General features: G+C 42.2%; 1 protein-coding gene across 5 annotated transcripts in view; it reads left to right on the top strand.

Annotated features, from left to right (window-relative positions):
• ATP7B (ATPase copper transporting beta) overlaps nt 1-18,275 on the top strand; it is a 171,368-nt gene extending 153,093 nt beyond the window's left edge. For 2 of the 5 annotated variants that reach the window (XM_077158142.1, XM_077158141.1), the window contains exons 17-21: nt 6,900-7,042; nt 8,104-8,307; nt 8,403-8,520; nt 9,890-9,992; nt 15,612-18,275. In XM_077158142.1, coding sequence (XP_077014257.1) covers nt 6,900-7,042; nt 8,104-8,307; nt 8,403-8,520; nt 9,890-9,992; nt 15,612-15,879 — 836 coding nt within the window. In that variant the 3' untranslated portion in view covers nt 15,880-18,275. The other 3 variants (XM_077158143.1, XM_077158144.1, XM_077158145.1) reach the window with 2 other exon arrangements.
• Nucleotides 18,276-18,560: the final 285 nt, after the last annotated feature.

Below are 18,560 nucleotides of genomic sequence, written 5' to 3'. Positions count from 1 at the left end.
ATCTAGTCCTGTTGCACAGTCTGTATCCCTTCAGCTCCAATTACCCATTATCTTACCCTGTTTCTAACTCCTGCTGGACTCTGTTACCAATGACATATTCCAAGTTTATTCTCGAATGTCCGTTCACATCAGTGGGACCATACAGTATTTGTCCTTTAGTTTTTGGCTAGTCTCACTCAGCATAATGTTCTCTAGGTCCATCCATGTGATTACATGCTTCATAAGTTTATCTTGTCTTAAAGCTGCATAATATTCCATCGTATGTATATACCACAGTTTGTTTAGCCACTCGTCTGTTGATGGACATTTTGGCTGTTTCCATCTCTTTGCAATTGTAAATAATGCTCCTATAAACATTGGTGTGCAAATGTCTGTTTGTGTCTTTGCCCTTAAGTCCTTTGAGTAGATACCTAGCAATGGTATTGCTGGGTCGTATGGCAATTCTATATTCAGTTTTTTGAGGAACCGCCAAACTGCCTTCCACAGTGGTTGCACCATTTGACATTCCCACCAACAGTGGATAAGTGTGCCTCTTTCTCCGCATCCTCTCCAGCACTTGTGACTTTTCTGTTTTGTTGATAATGGCCATTCTGGTGGGTATGAGATGATATCTCATTGTGGTTTTGATTTGCATTTCTCTAATGGCCAGGGACATTGAGCATCTCTTCATGTGCCTTTTGGCCATTTGTATTTCCTCTTCTGAGAGGTGTCTGTTCAAGTCTTTTTCCCATTTTGTAATTGGGTTGGCTGTCTTTTTGTTGTTGAGTTGAACAATCTCTTTATAAATTCTGGATACTAGACCTTTATCTGATATGTCATTTCCAAATATTATCTCCCATTGTGTAGGCTGTCTTACTGCTTTCTTGATGAAGTTCTTTGATGCACAAAAGTGTTTAATTTTGAGGAACTCCCATTTATTTATTTCTTTCTTCAGTGCTCTTGCTTTAGGTTTAAGGTCCATAAAACCGCCTCCAATTGTAAGTTTCATAAGATATCTCCCTACATTTTCCTCTAACTGTTTTATGGTCTTAGACCTAATGTTTAGATCTTTGATCCATTTTGAGTTAACTTTTGTATAGGGTGTGAGATACGGGTCCTCTTTCATTCTTTTGCATATGGATATCCAGTTCTCTAGGCACCATTTATTGAAGAGACTGTTCTGTCCCAGGTGAATTGGCTTGACTGCCTTATCAAAGATCAATTGTCCATAGATGAGAGGGTCTATATCTGAGCACTCTGTTCGATTCCATTGGTCATTATATCTATCTTTATGCCAATACCATGCTGTTTTGACCACTGTGGCTTCATAATATGCCTTAAAGTCAGGCAGTGCAAGACCTCCAGCTTTGTTTTTTTTCCTCAAGATGTTTTTAGCAATTCGGGGCACCCTGCCCTTCCAGATAAATTTGCTTATTGGTTTTTCTATTTCTGAAAAATAAGTTGTTGGGATTTTGATTGGTATTGCATTGAATCTGTAGATCAGTTTAGGTAGGATTGACATCTTAACTATATTTAGTCTTCCAATCCATGAACACGGTATGCCCTTCCATCTATTTAGGTCTTCTGTGATTTCTTTTAACAGTTTTTTGTAGTTTTCTTTGTATAGGTCTTTTGTCTCTTTAGTTAAATTTATTCCTAAGTATTTTATTCTTTTAGTTGCAATTGTAAATGGAATTCATTGTTTCTTGATTTCCCCCTCAGCTTGTTCATTGCTAGTGTATAGAAACGCTACAGATTTTTGAATGTTGATCTTGTAACCTGCTACTTTGCTGTACACATTTATTAGCTCTAGTAGTTTTGTTGTGGATTTTTCCAGGTTTTCGACGTATAGTATCATATCGTCTGCAAACAGTGATAGTTTTACTTCTTCCTTTCCATCCCATGATTTCTTTTAGCAGTTTCTTGTAGTTTTCTGTATATAGGTCTTTTGTATCCTTAGTTAAATTTATTCTTAAATATTTTATTATTTGTTTGTAGTTGTAAATAGAATTTTTTTTCTTTATTTCTTCCTCAGATTGGTCATTATTAGCATATAGAAACACTGATTTTGGCGTATTGATCTTGTACCCTACTACTTTGCTGTACTCATTTATTACCTGTAGTAGCTTTCCGGTGGATTTTTGGGGGATTTTTGACATATAGTATATCATCTGCAAAACATGAGAGTTTTACTTCTTCCTTTCCAATTTGGATGTCTTTTATTTATCTTGTCTAATTGCTCTGGCTAGAACTTCTAGCACAGTGTTGAATAACAGTGGTGACAGTGGATATCCTTGTCTTATTCCTGATCTTAGGGGGAAAGCTTTCAGTCTTTCCCCATTGAGAATGATGTTAGCTGTGAAATTTTCATAAATTCCCTTTATCATTCCTATCCTTTGAAGTGTTTTCAACAAGAAAGCTGTTTAATTTTGTCAAATGCCTTTTCTGTATCAATCGAAATGATCATGTGGTTTTTCTGCTTTGATTTGTTGATATGGTATATTATATTAATTGATTATCTTATGTTGAACCATCCTTGCATACCTGGAATAAATCATACTTGGTCATGGTATATGATTCCTTTAATTTGCTGCTGGATTTGATTTGCAACTATTTTGTTGAGGATTTTTGCATCTATATTTATTAGAGAGATTGGTTTGGAATCTTTTCTTTTAGTATCTTTGACTTTGGTATTAGGGTGATGTTGGCTTCGTAGAATGAGTTGGGTAGCCTTCCTTCCTCATCAGTTTTTTTGATGAGTTTGAGCAGAATTGGTACTAATTCTTTCTTGAATGTTTGGTAGAATTGACAGAAGCCATTTGGTCCTGGACTTTTCTCTTTTCGGAACATCTTGATGACTGATTCAGTCTCTTTACTTGTGATTGGTTTGTTGAAGTCATCTATTTCTTCCTGAGTCAAGTTTGCTTGTTCATGCCTTTCTAGGAGGTTGTTCATTTCATCTATTTTTTCAAGTTTATTAGCATATAGTTGCTCATAGTATTCTCACATTACCTCTTTTATGTTTGTGGGGTCAGTGGTTATGTCCCCTCTTCCTTTTCTGATTTTATTTATTTGCATTCTCTCTCTGTTTCTTCTTGTCAACCTTGTGAAGGGTACATCAATTTTAATGATTTTCTCAAAGAGCCAACTTCAGTATTTGTTGATTTTTTTGGTTGTTTTCGTGTTCTCAGTTTCATTTATTTCTGCTCTAATCTTTGTTATTTTTTTCTTTTTGTTTGTTTTGGGGTTAGTTTGCTGTTCTTTCTCTAGTTCTTCTAAATGAGTACTTAATTCCTTGATTTTTGCTCTTCCTTTTTGATATAGGCATTTAAGGCAATAAATTTCCCTCTTAGCACTGCCTTTGCTGCGTCCCATAAATTTTGATACATTTTGGTTTCATTTTCATTTGCCCCAAGATATTTAGTGATTTCTCTTGCAATTTCTTCCTTGACCCACTGGTTGCTTAAGAGTGTGTTGTTTAGACTCCATATATTTGTGAATTTTCTGGCCCTCTGCCTGTTATTGATTTCCAGCTTCATTCCTTTATGATCCAAGAAAGTGTTTTGTATAATTTCAGTCTTTTTAAATTTATTGAGACTTACTTTGTGACTCATCACATGATCTACCCTTAAGAATGATCCATGAATACCTGAGATAAATGTGTATCCTATTGTGGAATGCAGTGTTCTGTAAATGTCTGTTAAGTCTAGTTCATTTATTGTATTATTCAAATTCTCTGTTTCTTTATTGATCCTCTGTCTAGATGTTCTATCCATGGATGAGAGCGGGGAATTGAAGTCTCCAATTATTATGTTACAGGTGTTTATTTCTCCCTTCAGTGTTTTCCTCATGTATTTTGGACCACTCTGGTTGGGTGCATAAATATTCATGACTGTTGTATCTTCTTGTTGAATTGTTCCTTTTATTAATACATAATGTCCTTTTTTGTCTCTTTTAATTGTTTTATATTTGAAGTCTTATTTGTCAGATATTTAGTATAGCTGCTTCTGCTATCTTCTGATTGTTGCTTGTATGAAATATCTTTTCCCAACCTTTCTTTCAACCTATGTTTGTCCTTGGATCTAAAATGAGTCTCCAGTAGACAGTATATATGTGGGTTCTGTTTTTTAATCTATTCTGGCAGTCTGTGTCTTTTGATTGGGGAGTTTTATCCATTTATATTTAATGTTATTACTGTAAAGACAGTCCTTTCTTCTACCATTTTGCCTTTTGGATTTATATGTCATATCTATTTTTTTTTCTTCTCTTTTTACCTTTACTGATAGTCTTCCTTTCTACACTCTTCTCCATGCCTCTCTCTCCTGCCTTTTACTATCTGCCTGTAATGCTCCATTTAGTATTTCTTGCAGAGCCAGCTTCTTTGTCGCAAATTCTCTCAGTGATTGTTTGTCTGAAAATGTTTTAATCTCCCCCTTATTTATTTACTTATTTATTCCTTTATTTTTGCATGGGCAGGCACCAGTAAATGAACCCAGGTTTCAGTCACGGCAGGCAAAATTCTGCCTGCTGATCCACCGTGGCCAGCCCTCCCCCTTATTTTTGAACGACAATTTTGCTGGATGTAGAATTCTTGGTGACTGTTTTCTTTTAGAATCTTAAATATATCATATCACTGTTTTCTTGCCTCCATAGTTTCTGCTGAGAAATCCACACATTGTTTTATTGACCTTCCCTTGTATGTTGATGGATTGCTTTTCTCTTGCTGCTTTCAAAATTCTCTCTTTCTCTTTGACATCTGACATTCTGATTAATAACTGTCTTGGAATATATCTCTTTGTATCTATTCTCTTTGGAGTATGCTACACTTCTTGGATCTGTAATTCTGTATCTTTCATAAGGGATGGGAAATTTTCAGTGATTATTTCCTCCATTAGTCTTTCTCCTCCTTTTCCCTAATCTATTCTGTTTGGAGTATGCTACACTTCTTGGATCTGTAATTTTGTATCTTTCATAAGAGATGGGAAATTTTCAGTGATTAATTCCTCCATTAGTCTTTCTCCTCCTTTTCCCTTCTCTTCTTCTTCTGGGACACATAGAAACATATATTCACATGCATCATATTTTCGTTCAAGTCCCTGAGACCCTGCTCATATTTTTTGCATTCTTTTCCCTATATTTTATTTTGTGTGTCAGATTTCATGTTCAGTACTCTAGTTCATTAATCCTTTTTTCTGTCTCTTCAAATCTATCATTGTAGGTTTTCTTTTTTCATCTCTTTTACTGTTCCTTTCATTCCCATAAGTTCTGTGGTTTGTTTTTTCAAATTTTCTAATTCCTCTTTTTGTTTGTCCAGTGCCTTCTTTATAGGCTCCCTCAACTCGTTGATTTGATTATGATGAAATTTTCCATGTCTATTCAAGCATCCTGAATTAGTTGTTTCAACCTCTGAATCTCATGTGAATTTGTGGTTGGTTCTTTTGACTGTGCTATGCTTTATGATTTTCCTAGTATGACTTGTTATTTTGTGCTGGCATCTAGGCATTTGATTTCCTTAGTTTATTCTGAAGGGGGTTTTTTTCACTCTTTTACCTAGGATTTTCTTGCTGGATGGTCTTGTTCTCTATCTGTTTTTTGACATTCAGTTCAACTTATCCTAGACCTCTAGCATAGGTTCTGTTTAACTGATCAGAATTTTTCTGTTCAGGTTTTTCTTTTTCTTGCCCTGCCTTTACAGAACTTTTTTTTTTTTTGAGGAGAGTCTACTTGGATGTTATAGACCCCATAATTTTTCCAGATCAGACTGGCCTCCTGTCAGGAGGAATGAGTCACCTGCCTCAGTTTTCCCTGAGGGTGAGACTCGGCAGGTTCACTTACTTTCCTGTGAAGCCTCTAGACTCTGTGCTTTCCCTGTCCCACCCACTGTGTGGTGCTTGTCTGCCCGCAGGTCCCACCAGCATAAGGTGATGCGGTACCTTTAACTTCAGCAGACTTTCCCTGCTGGGGGTGGTGGAGACAGAGGAGAGGTTGTGGGCTGACTTTAACTGCTTCAGTTTTCCAGTCCCTGGGACCTGAATTTCTTGAGGGAGGGATTCCACTTAGCTGGGCCTCACTTTTCTCTTGGGGAAGGTACAACTTTAAGGAATTAACGCCTTTCACCTTACTAGTTACTTGGTCTCTCAGACAAGCTTTATTCCTCCTTTGCCTGAGGCATGCGGAAGCCTTGCAGTTCTAGCTGATGAGCTGTTAAGTAGTAGAAACAAAGCAAAAAAAAAATCCTCTTCAGAGCCGGCCCCTGTTCCTCGGATTTGTCAATGAAGAGTTTAAGTTGATACGTTGCTCTGTGTATCTCCAGGCTCCCCCTTTTACCTTTAGCTCTCATTCCAGCTTTACCTGAGCTGGGGGCCAATTTTCAGTAGTCAGAATATGTCAGTTCAGCAATTGGAGCTTGATTGAGCTAAGCCCTTGCTGCTAATAAAGTCTATTTCCTTTCCCCTAGGGAAACCAGCCTGCTGTGCCTGTGGGGGTGGGAGGTGCACTGGTGTCCCCGGCTTGGGGGACTTACAGTTCTGTGTGAGATCACGGCTGGTCCAGCTTGTCCAGACTGGTATATGCTGTGAGTCCAGTCACTGTTGTGGCCCCAACAGTTTAGTTTTGTACTATTCCTGGCTGTTCATTAGCTGCTCTGGAGGACGAGCTAAATTCCACACCATTAAGCCGCCATCTTACCCCCACTGTACCATTTTGATACTCCTTCCAGACTTCCGTATGTATCCATAAATCTACTTCATTTTTAGGAAACAAAATCAAAGCCATATCCTATCATATGCTTTGGTGCTTTGTTTTCTGCCTTTGCAATCACGTTATGGACCTCCTTCCAAGTCCTGCAGCATGCCTTGCCTTGCTCATAGCGGCCGCAGAGCTCTCTGCAGCTGCTCACGTGGTGGTGGCTCTCTCCCCAGGTGTCCTCTGCGGGATGATTGCGATCGCGGACACCGTCAAGCAGGAGGCGGCCCTGGCTGTGCACACGCTGAAGGACATGGGTGTGGATGTGGTGCTCATCACAGGGGACAACTGGAGGACAGCCAGAGCCATTGCCACCCAGGTGCAGTGGGGTGGGCACACCCCACAGTCAGCCCTGGGGCATCGGTGCTCAGCTTGGCTCCTGATCATTTCTCCCAGTTGGGGGCTTCTCTCTCTGTGTTCTGCTCCGAGCCGCGTGGCCGTCACACCCCAGATGCCATGCTGCTGGCTTTCTTGTTGATGAATAGCCCCCAACCCCCCCCCAGGTTAAGACATACTCACCCGTTCAGTAAACACTTACCAGGCACCAGCCATGGGACGTGCAGCACTGCGCCCACCCCAGGGATGCAGAGAGGCTGGTGTGCCCTGCCCTCGAGGCTCCGTGGTCCAGAGGGAGGTGGAATCAGCGTCCGCAGGTAACCCAGAGTGCTCAGTGCTGGACAGAGTGCAGCTGGGGTACCAGAAGTCCCTGAGCATGACATGCCCCACTGTCTGGCAGGGGTCCAGGAAGGTTCCCCAGGGGCGAGGATGCTGAAGCAGGGGTGGGCGAGTATGCCTAGGCAGGGGTGGGTCAGATGATGATGAGGGGAGTGATGGGGAAAGGACAAAGGGCCTTTCCCAGGGTGGGGCAGCATGTGTGAGGGTTTAGAGTGTGAAGTGGCGTGAGGGGCTGGAGCAGCCCTGGGCCTTGAATGATTCTGGGGTGTGGTGTGGGCTAGGTGGGGCCATGGACACAAGACCCAAACCAGAGGGATCTCAAAAGGCAGATGAGGGCGTCAACTACCACCCCAAGGGAAGCGGGGTCCACTGAAGGACTTTCAGCAGCAGAGTGAGGTGGTCACTTACTAGCTGATTTGGTAAGACCACTCTTGGCCTGAAGTGTGGAGAATAGTGTCAGGAGACAGAGTTACAGGCAGGAAGATCATGAGGGGTGGCTTTGCTGATCTGAGAAAGGATGGGGCCTGAACCAACACAGTGGCCTTGGGTAGAAATCAGGGGATAAATTTGATACGTGGCCTCAAATCTGCAGGACTCCGTGGACCTGGCAGGTGATGCATGGGTTTCTGCGGCCGCCTGCTCAGCTCTGCCATGTCAGTGTTGTCTGCTCTCCATCTCTCGCCTCCCTCTCTCCCTGCCTCTCAGGTCGGCATCCGCAAAGTGTTTGCAGAGGTGCTGCCCTCGCACAAGGTGGCCAAGGTCCAGGAGCTCCAGGACAGAGGGCAGAAGGTTGCCATGGTGGGCGACGGGGTGAACGACTCCCCAGCCCTCGTGCAGGCGGACGTGGGCATCGCCATTGGGACAGGCACGGACGTGGCCATCGAGGCGGCAGACGTGGTCCTCATCAGAGTGAGCAAGGCGGCCTCCTCTCCCCGCTGCCCAGGGGCTGGGCGTGGCGAGGGCGGGCGGCAGACCCGTTGTCATGGCGTGCCCCTGTCCTATAGAACGACTTACTCGACGTGGTGGCCAGCATCCACCTTTCCAAGAGGACCGTCCGCAGAATACGCATCAATCTGGTCCTGGCATTGATTTACAACCTGCTGGGGATACCCATCGCGGCAGGTAGGGCCGGCTCTCCCCTGCTCTCTCCCCTTCACCCCCAGCTGCTGGCCGGTAAGTTCCTGCAGAACCCTCACTGGTTGGTTTTGTCACGTCCTCTGCTTTGTACGTCACTTTGTACGTAAAGACAGATGGGGAACTGCTGAGAGGGTCCAGACCTCGAAGGAAGAAGAGTAGAGGTCCAGAGCAGAGAGGTTTCCAAATGCGGAATTTCCTTCCGCATCCACCAACCCCACGCTGGCCTTGTTGGGAGAGGAGTGCGTTTTCCCTGGGAGTGGAAGACAGTCTGGAGCCAGCAACCTGCTGGTCTTGTCCTTGCTGTCCTTCCGTGCCCCACTCACTTGCATGTCCCTCCACTTACCCTGAGGCGCTGGCCAGGACGCTGGACCGTTCATTTACATGTGGCCGTATTTTCTGAAACACCAATGAAGACAGAATCTGAGAAGCTGTTATGATTGGCAGGCCCTGGGCCCCTCCCCCGTGTTAGGCCTACTCATGGGGCTTTAGAGAGCTTCTCTGGAAAAGTAACACTGCCCCGGTTTGGCTCTGGCTCTCAGAAGCAATCGTGCAAAGACATGAATTTCTTTTGTGCTTTAAAGCTTCTCCCCACCTCCCTTTCAGTCTCATGGAACCAGGTAGAAAAAAATTCCAGGGTCTTTGCTCCCTCATGGGTTGAGGAGACCTGAAGTCTCTAAGCACAACTTTCCCACCTTGGGCTCCCCTGACTATGACTGAGCCATTGGCAGGAGCTCTTGTGCAGTTTAGCCTGACAGGCAGGTCCACTTCCTGCCTCCGAGCCTCGTCTGGAGCTGGGATGCCTCTGGCTTGGATTGAGGCTCCTGGCTCTCATTTCTCTTTAGCAAGGAATCAGAAAGCCCTGTAGGCAAGATAATCTGTAAATGCAGGAGCTGTGATGTCAGCAGGATTTATCCCAAGACCTTGCACAGTTCCCATGGTGCCTCGGGGCTGTCCCTTCTGAATCTGCCCCTCCCCCCACATGGTACTTCGGGGCAGCTGTTCCCTGATTCTTCTCTGTCTTTCCCTCTTGCTCCCACCTGCCCCTGCCCCTGCCCTCAGAGCCCTGGACACCTCTTGGCCATTCTCCGTGAAATGGGTGGTGCCATCTGTGGGAAGTTTCAGGAAGCTCAGGGTAGGTAGAACCCTAAGTAGAGCAGAGTCCATTCTGCCCCACAGCCTCACCCCAGAGCATGGAGGCCTGTGAGCACGTGTCCCCGCCCTGCCAGCAGCAGCCTCCAGGCCACCCGAGAGGGACACTGGGCAGCGAGGGCTGGGCCCAGGTCTGGCCCTGCAGGCCACTTGCCCACACCCTCCTCTGCTCTGGACAGTGTGAGTGGGTTCCTTTCCTTCGCAGGTGTCTTCATGCCCTTCGGCATCGTACTGCAGCCCTGGATGGGCTCTGCAGCCATGGCGGCCTCCTCCGTTTCTGTGGTGCTTTCGTCCCTGCAGCTGAAGTGGTGAGTCCTGTGGCAGGGTGTGGGGGGCACTTGTTAGACAAAGGAGCCTCTTTCCTCTGCATTCCCAAAGCGGAGCTGGCCTTGCTGGTGCAGTTCCTGGGTAAGAGCAGGTGTTTACTGGGCACATGTTCCTGCTTCATTGACCTGAAGCAAAATCAGAGTGACAGCCCAGGAGGAGCCAAATGTGTGCTTGTGCAGTATTTAGAGGCACCAACAGCCAGTGATACCCCTTGTCACGTTGAGCACAACGTGGGCCATTCTAGTTAAACTTCTCAATGATGTTCATGTAAATCTCATATGCACATGGGATCCTGTGTATTACCAACTTTCTTTTATTTAAAAAAAAAGTTTTTATTTCTTTATTTAAAAAATATATTTGTATTTATACATACATTTATTTAACAAAAAACAATGATGGTTATGTGCAAGGCATTTGGGTAGATATTTTCTAAATTGGGTGGACTTAAGTTGAACCCTATGAGTTTACTATCCTTTTCCCTTCACAGCCCATGAGGGGTTTTGTTTGTTTCTTTTTAAATTTTTATTAAAGCAACTGTAGGTTTACCAAAAAATCATGCAGAAAGTACAGAATTCCCATCTATGCACCTACTCCCACACAGAATAGTTTTCCTGTTATTAATATTTGCAGTAGTTTTGTGCCTTTGTTACAATTAGTGAAAAAATATTGTCATAATTATGTTACTAACTATAGCCTATAGTTTACAATAGGTTCACTCTTTTTCTGTGCTATTCTGTGAGCTGGTTTGTTTGTTTTTTTATGCTGGTGACCTGTGACCTACAATTAATCATTTTAGCCACTTCCAAGTATGCAATTCATGGTATTGAATATATTCTCAGTGTTGTGCTGCTGTCACCAACACTCATTACCAAAGCTTTCCCATCACCCCCAACCTCCCCACCAAGCAAACACCAACTCTTCGTTCCCTGTCCTCACCCAGGCATCTGGTAACCTGTGTTCTAGTTCCTGACTCTGCTTTTGCTTACTCTTTTTATTTCGTATCAGTGAGATCATACAAAATTTCTCCTTTTGTGTCTGACTTATCTCCTTCAACATGATGTTTTCAGTGTTCTTCTGTGTTGCTGCATAAATAAGAACTTCATTCCTTTTCAGTGCTAAATAATATTCCATCATATGAAAATATGACATGTTGTCCATTCTTCTATAAACACTCAGGTGGCTTCTGTCTTTTGGCAATTGTGAAGAATGCCACGATGAACATGAGTGTGCAAATATCTCTCCACGTTCCTGCTTTCAGTCCTTTTGAGTAATATACCTGGAAGTGGGCTTGCCAAGTCATTGGGAATTCTATACTTAGCTTTCTGTGGAATTGCCAAACTGTTTTCCATAGTGGATGCACCATTTTACATTCCCAGCAACAATGTGTGAAGGCTCCCGTTTCACCATTTCTAAAACTTATTTTCCGTTTTTTTGTTTTTAATAGTAGCCCCTTTCTAGTGGTTGTGAAATAATATCTCATCATAGATTTGATTTGTATTTTCCTAGTGGTTAATGATGTTCAGCATCTTTTCATGTGCATATTAACCACTTGTATATCTTCTGTGGAGAAATGTTTATTCAAGTCTTTTGCCCATTTTATAATTGTCTTTCAATTTGTCTTTTTGTTGCTGAGTTGCAGGTATTCTTTATATGTTCTGGATATAAATCCTTATCAGAAATATGCTTACCAATTATTTTCTCTCATTTTTTAGGTTGTCTTTTCACTTTTTGGTAACATCCTTTGATCCCCAAAAGTTTTTAATTTTGAGGACCCACTTATCTGTTTTTTCTTTTGTTGCTCATGCTTTTGGTATAAAGTTTCAAAAACCACTGTTTACCACAAAATCCTAGAGATGGTTCCCATTTTCTTCTACAGGATTTTATAGTTTTAGTTCTTATGTTTAGGTCTTTGATCCATTTTGAGTTAATTTTTGTATGTGATTGGAGGTAGGGGTTGATCTTTATTCTTTTGCATCTGGATATCCAGTCCCCCCAGCACCATAAGTTGAAGAGATTATTCTGTTTGTCGATGATAAACTGCCAAAGACATGAAGGTTTATTTGTGAACTCTCGCTACTTTTCCATTTGTCTATATCTGTCCTTGTGCCAGTAGCATGCCATGTTGATTACTGTCACTTTGTATTAGTTTTTGTTGTTGTTGTTGTTTTGGCACAGGCAGGCTCCGGGAATCGAACTCAGGTCTCTGGCATGACAGGTGAGAATTCTGCCACTGAGCCACCGCTGCTCTACCCTTTGTATTAGGTTTTAAATTCGGGAATTTTGTTTTTCTTTTTAAGGACAGTTTATTCGGAACCCCTTACCATTCCATATGAATTTGATGATTGGCTTTGCCACTTCTGCAAAGAAGGCTTTCAGAACTTTGATTGAGATTGCACTGAATCTGTAAATCCCTTGGTTAGAATTGACATCTTAACATAGTCCATGAGCATGGAATGTCCTTCTATTTATTTAGGTCTTTAATATCTTTCAGCATTGTTTTGTAGTTTTCCATGTAATGTCTTTTATATCTTTGGTTAACTTTTTCCTAGTTATTTGATTCTTTTAGTTGTTATTTTACATGGAATTATTTTCCTGGTTTCCTTTTCACATTGTGCATTACTAGTGTATAGAAACACCACTGGGTTTTTTTTGCATACCCCACTCCCCACAACCTCCCCCCACACACACATGTTTTGCTGAATTTATTTATTAGCTCTGGTAGTTTTATTATGGGTTTTGGGGGATTTTCTGTATTATAGGACCATGTCCTTTGTAAATAGGGAAGTTTTACTTCTTTTCTAATTTAAATGTCTAATTGCTCTGGCTAGAACTTCCAGTACAATGCTGAATGACATTGGTGAGACAGTGGATGTCCTTGTCTTGTTCCTGATCTTAAGTACTTTCACCATTGAGTATGGTATTAGCTGTGAGTTTTTCATATATGCTCTTTATCATGTTGAGGATGTTTCCTGCTATTCTAATTATCAGAATGTTTTTATCAAGAAGGTATGATGGATTGTGTCAAATGCCTTTAATGTGTCAGTTGAGGTAGATGTGGTTTTTCCTTTGTTCTACTGATGTGGTGCTTGACTGTGATATGTTTATCTACCTTTTCATTCCTGGGACAAATCCTACTGAGCATACTACATAATTCATTTAATATGCTGTTGGATTTGGTTTACGAGTATCTTATATAGAATTTTTGCATCTATATACATATACATAAGGGACTATAATTGTTTTTCTTGTGATATTTTTATCTGGCTTTGTTACTAAGGTGATGCTGGCCTCACAGAATGGATTGGGAAGTGTTCCCTACTCTTCACCCTACACTTCAATTTTTTTGAAGAGTTTGAGCAGGATTAGACTTAATTCTTCTTCAAATGTTTGGGAAAATTCAGTGAAGCCACCTGGTACTAGATTTTCTTTGTTGGAAAGTTTTTAATGACTGATTCAATCTTTTTACTTGCTATTGGTGTGTTGAAATCTTCAATTTCATGAGTCACTGTAGGTAGCTTGTGTGTTTCTGGGAATTTGTCCATTTCATCTAGGTTACCTAATTTGTTGGTATGCGGTTGTTCATAATATTCTTTTTTAACCTTTTCTATTTCTATGGGATTATTAATGTCCCCCCTTTCATTTCTGATTTTAGTCATCTGCATCCTCTCTGTTTTATTCCTTGTCAGTCTGGGTAAAGATTTGTTGATTTTATTGATCTTTTCAAAGAACCAACTTTTCATTTCATTGATTTGTCGCTCTAATCTTTGTTATTTCCTCATTCTCAATTTGGGATAAGGCATTCTTCTTTTTCTAGTTCTACCAGGTGTAAGGTTAGGTCTCAGATTTGGATCTTTGTTCTTTTACATTGTCAGCATTTGGAGCTATAAATTTCCCTCTCGATACTACTTTTGCTGCTTCCCATAAGTTTTTGGTGTGTTGTACATTCATTTTCTTTTGCCTCAATGTATTTCCTAATTTCCCTTGTGATTTCTTCTTTGACCCATTGATTTTTTTAGTGTGTTGCTTCGTTTCCACATATTTGTGCATTTTCCAGTTCTCCCTGTTATTGATTTCTAGCTTCATTCCATTGTGATTAGAGAAGATACTTTGTATGATTTCATTCTTTTTAAATTTTTTGAGACTTGTTTTGTGGCATCACATATGGTCTATCCTGGAGAATGACCCAAGTGTACTAGAGAAAGGTATAATCATACCTGTTACATCTAATTGGTTTGTAGTATTGTTCAAGTCTTCTATTTCCTTATTGATCTTTCTTTCTAGATGTTCTCTCTATTTTTGAAAGTAGTTATATTGCAGTTTCCTACTCTTAACATAGAACTGTCTATATTTCCCTTCAAATTTGTCAGTATTTACTTCATTTACTTCATTTATTTTGGGGCCTTTATTTATAATTGCTCTATCTTCTTTGTTGAATTGACCCATTTATTAATTTAGAGTGTCCTTTCTTGTCCCTTGTACCCATTTTTGACTCAAAGTCTGTTTATTTGATATTAATACAGCTACCCCAGCTTGCTTTCATTTTCTGTTTGCATGAAATATTCTTTTCAACCTTTAATTTTCACCTTATTTGTGTCTTTGAATTTAAGCTGAGTCTCTTGTAAACATAGAGTTGGGTCATGCTTTTTTATCTGTTCTGTCACTCTCTGCCTTTTGACTGAATAATTTAATCCATTTACATTTAAGGAACTACTGATAATGTAGAACTTTCTTCTGCAATTTTGCTGTTTGATTTTGTAAGTTGTATACATTTCTTGTCCTTTTTTTGTTCCTACTTTTGTATTTATTTGACTTTTTGTAGTGAACCATTGAGTCTTTCCTTATTCATTTCCTTCTGTGTATGTTTTTTAGATTCTCTTTATGGTTACCATGGGACTTAACTTTAACATACTAAATCTAATAACATCTTGTTTGATTTGAAACCGGCTTAACTTTAGTAGCATACAGAATCCTAAACCCCACCATCCCCCCCCACCATTTTGTTGTTCTTTGCACAAATTATGCCCTTGTATATTGTGCATCCATAACCATAGATTTATCATTACTTTTTATGCATTTCCATTTTAAATCCTGTAAGAAGTAAATAGTATAGTTACATACCAAAAACACGGTCCAATAATCCTGGTGTTTCTAGTTACTTATGCCACTTTAGTTCCTTTCCTTTCCTTTCCACTTGAAGAACTCCCTTTTAGCATTGTTTGTAGGGTAAGTCCAGTGGCAACAAATTCCCTCAGCTTTTATTTATTTGGGAACACCTTAATCTCTCCCTCTTTTTTTTTTTTTTTTTTGTATGTTGTATGGTGTGGGTGACATTTCCTTCTTTTTCCATATGAGTATCCCATTATTGCAGCACCATTTGTTGAATTTTTTTTCTTTTTGGCAGGTGGGGGGGGATGCTCGGGCTGGGAATTGAACCCGGGTCTCCCGCATGGCAGGCAAGAACTCTGCCTGCTGAGCCACCGTGGCCCACCCCTCATTATGTCTTAACAGTGCATATAATTAAATGATCTGGATGAGAGGCCTTGATTAGTCTTGGGAGAAAAGAACAAAGCCTGTGCCCAGAATGGCTCCTTGTTTTCCAGCTATAAGAAGCCGGAGCTGGAGAGGGATGAGGCCCAGGGCCGCATGAAGCCGCTGAGCGCATCCCAGGTCAGCGTGCACATCGGCATGGATGACCGGCGGTGGGACTCCCCTCGGGCCACACCGTGGGATCAGGTCAGCTACGTCAGCCATGTGTCTCTGTCCTCCCTGACGTCGGACAGGCTGTCCCGGCACAGTGCCCCGGCTGATGACGGTGGGGACAAGTGGTCTCTGCTCCTGAGTGACAGGGATGAGGAGCAGTACATCTGAGCTCAGGCGGGTACAGAGTCACTGTGAGGGCAGTGCCACATCTCCCAGGCAAGTAGCCAGCTCTGCCTGCCAGAGGGTGCCTAAGGGAGAAGATTCGTCCATTTGCTGCGATTGAGTTGAACAGGGGCAGCCACAGCTAGCAGCACCAGGGTTGACAGCCATCATCTCTACTCAGCCCTCCCTGCAGCACTCAGCCTTCTCCAGATGGAGCCAACACCAGCCTGTAGGACTGGCCTCCCAAGGTGCTGTGTGCAGCAGAAGAGACTTCTGACCTCATCCATGACGTTGGCATGAGCTTCACCTGAAGCCGTGCTCTGACCTGAAGAGGAGAGTCCCCCCCACCCCGCCCCCGCCCTGTGGACCTGTGCTTTTCATATTGGGGATGACTGCTTTGTGAAACGAGGAAACCTTGTCAGGACCAAAAGCTTAAGGAGCCTTCCCATAGAGTTCATAGAAAACTCAGTGGTGGGCTCTTTTCTATGACGCCTGTGTGCATTGCAGAGACCACAGTTTACCTCAAGGGCGAGTATTGTTTTCTGCTGGCACAATCTCTTCTTTCCTCCCCTTCTGTTTGCTTGGAGTCCTTGACACTGCAGATTGTCATCTTTGAGGGCTGGACTGATGTCCTCACGGCCCCAGTGCTGCTTTTTCCAAATGCGTTCGGCTTGTGCACTTCCTGCCTGAATCTGTTCCTTGGCACCTACACATTGTGCCGGAGGGCTGGTCATGTCTCTCTTCACATCAAGAATTCCTTTTCAGTTATAGTCTGCTTATCCATGAAGTCCTGACTTTCTCCTCTTAGGGAATAGAGTTCTGTTGCTGACCAGCTGAGTTGGGGTCTCAGAGTCCAAGACAGGCGTCCTAAATTCTGGCTTCCTGTGGGGTCTGAGATGTACTCATTTGGTATCTGTAGGAGGCCTGCACGATGTGTGGGGGGATGTGGGGGGCAGGGAGAGGTGCAGGGATACCTCCCTCCTGGGCTTCAGGAGCTGCAGTCAGTTGTATTCCATGTGACTCTCTCCCCTGGAGTCCAGGGGAGAATACGATATCAGTGGCTCCTGTCCCCAGGTTGTAAGACTTGGAAAGCAGTAATGTTGGATAAGAGTAAATCATAGTTCTCTTCCATGAAACTTCTACTTCCACGCACTGCGTTGGTGACCACAACTTCCCAAAGGGCAAGTCTGTTATTAATTTTCAGTGGCTCTTTGTGGTTGGGTGGCACCAGAGAGGTAAAAGTTTTAGGGCCTTAAGTCAGCTGGTGATTGACAGCCTAGGAGAGACTGAGGTTAAATTTTAAGGCAAAGCCCTTGTCACACAGAATAATTTTATTTATTTATTAAGTGTCAATTATTTGCCAGGTGCAGTGTAAGCACTTTTTATAAGTTACCTCTAATCTCAAATAAACCAGCAAGGTAGATATTGTTGTCCCATTTTACAGGTGAGAAAACTGAGACTCAGGGAGGCTAAGTATCTTCTCTCACTTATCAGCCAGTAACCACGCCGAATAGGGATTCAAATCCAATCTTTGCCCTGAAGTCTTTTCTCTTAGAACAAAATTCTAGGTGATTTATTAGTTAAGTTGACTTTGATTGGAATTTGATCCTGATGTCAACTTACCTTCAACTTGGATGGTTAGTTTGTTTTTTTTGCATATAATTTCATTTTTGCTGAATTTTTATCCTCCAAAACCTAAATGTAGAGTTTTGGGATTGTTTTGTTTTCAGTCTTCTTTTCCTTCCCAGCCCCTTCCCCATCCCATCCCTGTTGTGTCCTCTATTTATTTTCTGACATGCTTGGGGAATGCTTCTTTATTTCCTAACTTGGCTAATTATTGCTGTCTCAAAAATCTAATTGTACCAAATTTTCAAAAAAACTTTTAGGAACATAAACATTGTGTTTATATGAACTTGAAAGTATTTATATAATTATAATGAAAATAACCTTTTAAATGTTCAAAGTGTAAGGATTTGGGGTTTTTTTTCTTTTTGGTAGAATAAGAACATTTTCTATTTCAAAACTTTTCATGCAATGTTAAAATAAAGTTTCTTCCTGTTTTGCATTCTACATCTGCATTTGGTTTTCTGTCTGTGAAAGAGAAGCACGGTCAGGGGCCCCCCATCTCCTCCCCCTTCAGTGAGCCCTTCTGCAAAGCACAGGCTTTGCTTAATTCCTTCTTGGAGCAGAGAAGAATGGGATTTAATGTTGGAGGGTGTGAGGGTGGCCAGAGCCATCTCTCTGCTGTTCCTGGCACTGGTGCAAGCCCCCTTCCGAATGCCAGGCTGCCTTAGGGGGCATCATGGTCAGGTTCATGTATTAACTTGGCCAGGTAGTATCTGGTCATCTGGTTGGGCAAGCGCTGACCTATTTGTTGCTATGAGGACATTTCATTGACTTAAATCATGATCATGTTGGCTGCATCCGCAGCTGATTGTATTTGTAATCAGCTAAGGGAAATGATGTTTAATCTGATCACCCAGAAGGCTATTAAGGAGGATTCAGAAGAGGTAGTCACTCTTCCTGCTTCAGCCAGTGGGCCTCTCCTGTGGAGTTCATTGAAGTCGCCAGCTGCACAGCCTGCCCTATGGATTTGGACTCTTCCATTCCCACATTTGTCCAGCCAGCCCCCCCTGAGAGTTCGTTGCAGACCCTTGGAGTTACCAGCTTGCAGCCTGCCCTACAGA

This window comes from Tamandua tetradactyla, chromosome 4 (genome assembly GCF_023851605.1).
Source record: "Tamandua tetradactyla isolate mTamTet1 chromosome 4, mTamTet1.pri, whole genome shotgun sequence".
NCBI classification, from domain to species: Eukaryota; Metazoa; Chordata; class Mammalia; order Pilosa; family Myrmecophagidae; genus Tamandua; species Tamandua tetradactyla.
Note: the sequence above shows the minus strand (reverse complement) of the source record. Positions and strands in the feature narration are given on the sequence as shown.